Here is a 5,192-nt window from a genome sequence, read left to right on the forward strand (position 1 = left end):
CTAGCAGAGTCCATTAAACTGGTGTACAACCCAGACTGCAGGCGGTATATACCCCTGCAAATCAGAATAAGGATCTAAGGAGAAATGTTGTGTGATGGTTCCGCTCTCTAAATTAAAGATACCCATATCGCGACATGGCATATCGTCGTATAGCGCATCATATTGGATATAGTCTCCGTAAACAAAATACGACGATGAGAAATCATGGGTGTAATATATGGAATTTGACTGGCATCCATGAAAGTTGGAAGCCAAAACAGAGACGGAATGATTATCACCTATGAAAAAGGCATCATCTCCAATGTTTTTCACCTCAACTTGTTGTAAAATAGATCCGTCTTTGTCGTCGAACACCGCCTTATAAACCCTAAAGCTTTCAGTCATAACATTCCTGTAGGCCCCTTGTGTTTGTTTACAAACTCTTTCGATATGCATTAAGTCTCCCTTGGTTGATTCTACAAGATATCTTGTAGATCTATGAGTTCGGAAGTTTTCGAACAGAGGTGTAAGTGGCTTTATTCGTATTCGTGAACAAGCTTGGTTATCAACATCTAATGACATAATATCTCCCTGATATCCAACTAGGTAGACTTGGTTTTTGTAAGATATAACATCAGTGACCGGAAATGGGGTCCTAATCAAAGTCCAATCTTTTTGGCCCTGACCTCTTTTCATATGGATGAAAGCCAAAAGATTAGATTTACGGAACATTGCTACAACCGCATAGTTATCTGGATTCAAAACAGGGTCAGCAGAGAGTATAACCTTTCTGATATAAAATTCGAAGAAACATGTGCCGTGTCTTCTGGGTCGGACTTCCAAGAGAGGGAGAAGAATGGGCGATGCCGGATTTCTGAAAGGGTCCCGGAGTGCTATAATCGGACCTTGGTCTGTGACGGATTCTATTGTGGCAAAACAACCGTGGCTAGAGCCACAAGACCTCTTTTTAAAAGGCACTTCCAATCCAATATTGTTGTAGATTTTGCCTTCAGCAATGCTGTATAATGCTTTTCGGTGGTTCGTTTTCGTTATGTGGCGGCTATTCTTGCTGCCGCTGCCGCTGCCTTGGCGTTCATATTCATTAGGGATCAAGAGCATGGGAAGTAGGTTGTTTTGCCGCCACCGCTGTGTTGCTTGATTATAGTCTTTTGCAAGAGAACGCCATTGCTTGCAGACGGCAGCAAAAGAAACATGGTCAATGGGCTCAAACAAATTATCTAGAATCAAAAACACGGGCAGCAGAGGAAGACTTGCCCATTCTGATGATGATATGTACCTACTGCAACTGTATTTGAAGGCAACACCAGCGGCCATGTTCCCACAACGACGCTTCTTATTATTAGGGTACATGACACCAAAACGAACAAGCACTCCAAATTAAGAAGAAGAAGAAACAAAATATTGTACGTACCAAGAAACCAACCCTAAGATATTCCTGGCTATTTATAAAATATATGAAGCGGATAGAGAAGAGATAACACATTAGCACAAGTCCTCTTGTATGTATAGAACTCAAAATTGTAAGTAATTAGGCAATAATAATATAATATTGCAATATTTTCGTTTTCTTTTCCTACTTGTTATTATAATATACTGTTTGTTTATTTCCTCGTTCAATGGCAAGAGAATCAAGTACGGTAAATATTGGCTTTATTTGGAAGGCAAATATTAAGTGATAAAATATTATATTCTCGTTAAATTGTGGTGATTTGATATAATTTGATATTCAAAAGTGCATGTTAAAGTTTGAATTTCATAATTTGATTTTTGGGTCAAGTATTGGATGGCCCATATAATTTGATTTTCAAAAGGGAAAATGCTAGACCTACCACTTTTTTCATACCACATTCATACCACCTCTCTAATAGAGGTGGGCCCCATTGTATTGGTGGGCTCCACCTCTATTAGAGAGGTGGTATAAATGTGGTGTGAAAAATGTGGTAAGCCTAGCATTACCCTTTCAAAAGTGCATGTCAAAGTTTCTATAATTTTAATGGGCTTAAGAATGGCCCCACCAATACAAGGCACAAAATTAAGCCCAAGTCTATCTTCATACTCGCGTTATGCAGACGGTCCTGAATTCTATTCTTTCGAGCAATCTCCAATTAAATAAAACCCGGTTCGAGTTCAAGTCTGAGTGACACAGAGCCCTAAACTCCCACGACGCTTTTGTTTGGGACGAAAGCTCTCAGCTTTATTTCCATGCCGGTAGTGGATTTTACCAGGACCTGAATGCTGGTTGGTACTATAGCACGTGAGATGGTTTTCTTCCCTCTCACCGGTACCTCTTTCATTCTCTTCATTCTAGTCTGTGTCTTGGGCTGATTAAATTTAAAATTGTTGTGGTTATTGGAGTCAAACAATATGGGTAGAATATTTTCAGGTTGTATTTCATTCTTCGAAAGGAGGTATTTATAATACAAGGTTACAAACCCTAGCAGGGTTATACTAGGAAATAAGATAAAGTCCTAATTACATAAAATCTATACAAAAGGGAAATAAATAGAATCCTAATATACTAGGAAGTAAATCTCCTAATTACACTAGGATCTCGCTAACACTCCCCCTCAAGTTGAAGCAAAGATGTCGCGCATACCCAACTTGTCAAGCGAGTTGAGAAAGATACTGGAAGAAACAACTTTTGTAAGGACATCGGCTAATTGATACTCAGAACTGACGAACGGGAAGGAAACAATCTTTGCATCAAACTTCTCTTTAATGAAATTTCGATCAACCTCCACATGCTTTGTACGATCATGTTGCACCGGGTTATGGGCAATTGCAATTGCAGCCTTATTATCACAATATAAATCCATAGGTTTCTGTGGCCCAAAACCAAGATCTCTCAACAATGTCCTCAACCATAGTAACTCACATACGCCTTGAGCTATCCCACGATACTCGGCTTTAGCACTAGATCGAGACACCACCTTTTATTTCTTACTTCTCCAAGTAACAAGATTACCACCTACAAACATGAAATACCCAAACGTAGAACGTCTATGAGTGGCTGAACTAGCCCAATCAGCATCTGTATACCCTTCCACATCTGTATGACCATACTTGCAAAACATTAACCCCTTTCAGATATCTCAAAATGCGCATCACAGCACCCATATGATCTTCACTAGGAGAATGCATAAACTGACTCACTACACTCACTCCATATGCAATATCAGGATGTGTATGAGCTAAATAAATCAATTTCCGCACAAGTCGTTGATAACGCTTTTTATTTGTAGGGACTTGATCAAGATACAACCCCAACTTATGATTCTGTTAACTAGGAGTATCAATTGGTTTACAATCCAACATTCTAGTCTCTGCAAATAAATCCAAAATATATTTTCTTTGTGACAGAAAGATACCATGTTTAGATCTAGCAACTTCAATCCCAAGAAAGTACTTCAAATCACTCAATGACTTCATCTCAAACTTGGAAGCCAGATACTTCTGAAGATTTTGCATTTTTGCCTGATCATCTCCAGTCATAATCATATCATCAACATAAATAATTAAAGCTTTCAATTTACATTTATGACTCTTTAGAAACAAAGTATGGTCTAAATTACTCTGCACATACCCAAATTTCTTCATAGATGCTGCAAATCTCCCAAACCACACTCTTGGAGACTGCTTCAATCCATATAAGGACTTCCGCAATTTACACACACCACCCTCCTTAGAGGTTACAGGAATACTAGGAGGGAGATCCATGTAAATCTCCTCCTTGAGGTCACCATGTAGAAACACATTTTTGACATCAAATTGCAATAAGGACTAGTCACAATTAGCAGCCAGGGACAATAGTACACGCACAGTATTGAGCTTTGCCACTGGAGCAGAGGTCTCCAAATAATCCACTCCATAGTTTTGAGTATAACCCTTTGCTACCAATCTAGCCTTGTAACGGTCAATGGAACCATCAGCCTTATGCTTCAAAGTAAACACCCATATGCATCCAATAGCTTTCTTCCCTCGTGGCAAAGGAACTAAATCTCATGTTTTATTCTTGTTCAAGGCATTCATTTCAACATTCATGGCATCCATCCATTTGGGGTTAGATAAAGCATCCTGCAACTTGGTTGGCACACATACACTAGATAATTGACACAAATATGATGCATATGACTTAGACAAACGATGAGTTGACACATAATGGCTAATGAGATATTTAGACTTGGCATGTATATCAAGAGAATATTGTACTTTAGGTTTCCCACGAGTGGTTCGTGGGGGTAGAGGCACTAACACGACAGAGTACACATCGGAACATAGCAAAGGCACAACTACGGCAGATGCACGAAGACAGGCACGAACACAACAACACAACACACAAACCCAAGAGGGCACACACGGCACATGTAGGAATATACATATATTTAGGGCTAGAACACGGGTGGGCACAAAACACAGGTCACCAAAAAAGTTGACTCTGATGCCAAGTCAAACAATATGGGTAGAATATTTTCAGGTTGTATTTCATTCTCCGAAAGGAGGTATTTATAATACAAGATTACAAACCCTAGCAGGGTTATACTAAGAAATAAGATAAAGTCATAATTACATAAAATCTATACAAAAGGGAAATAAATAGAATCCTAATATACTAGGAAGTAAATCTCCTAATTACACTAGGATCTCGCTAACAATTGGTGTTTTGAAATCTATTATCTCTTTGATATTGGGTGGAGTAATTTCAAGTTTGGTTGGAAAAATTATTTTCAGGCTGATAATTTGGAAACATATGAAACCCAAGTGAGTGCTTCTCAGAATCCCATTCAAGAAGAGCTTTTTGCACATGAAAATGAATGGATAGTCTAAAGAATAGAAGACGTTCCTCAGAAACCCATTGCAGTTTCAGCTGTGACATTGCAATTCCTATTATTATTTTTATGTGTGCATATAACTGCAACTCACTTTCATTTCAAGTGTTCTGCCCATTATCCTCATCTTCTGGATTGGAACTACAAAATTGATGATATTTCAAAGTTTTAGACACTTAGTTTTGTACTTTAGTTCAAAGCAGTGAACTGGTTCTTTTGTAAACCGGCAACACGGAGTGCTGCAGCAACAATAATGTGCCTGAAAATCCCCCTCCCACCCCAAAATGGTTTTCTCGTTCTCACATTGCTTTCCCTTAGAAGCCAATGCTTATTGATATTTATTTGTTTGGTTATTCCAACTTAGAA

General features: G+C 38.7%; 1 protein-coding gene across 1 annotated transcript; it reads right to left on the reverse strand.

The window, feature by feature from the left end:
• Positions 1-1,263, reverse strand: LOC110745903 (F-box protein At4g35733-like). The gene has a single exon (XM_021946061.2). The coding sequence runs from the start codon at positions 1,096-1,098 to the stop codon at positions 1-3; it is 1,098 nt and encodes a 365-aa protein (XP_021801753.2). The 5' UTR covers positions 1,099-1,263.
• Between the last annotated feature and the right edge of the window lie 3,929 nt (positions 1,264-5,192).

Source organism: Prunus avium, chromosome 5 (assembly GCF_965620075.1).
Source record: "Prunus avium chromosome 5, drPruAviu1.hap1.1, whole genome shotgun sequence".
Classification (NCBI taxonomy): Eukaryota; Viridiplantae; Streptophyta; class Magnoliopsida; order Rosales; family Rosaceae; genus Prunus; species Prunus avium.

Coding starts and splice junctions, on each gene's coding strand:
- LOC110745903 (XM_021946061.2), bottom strand. CDS start 1,098: ATGCTCTTGATCCCTAATGAATATGAACGCCAAGGCAGCGGCAGCGGC.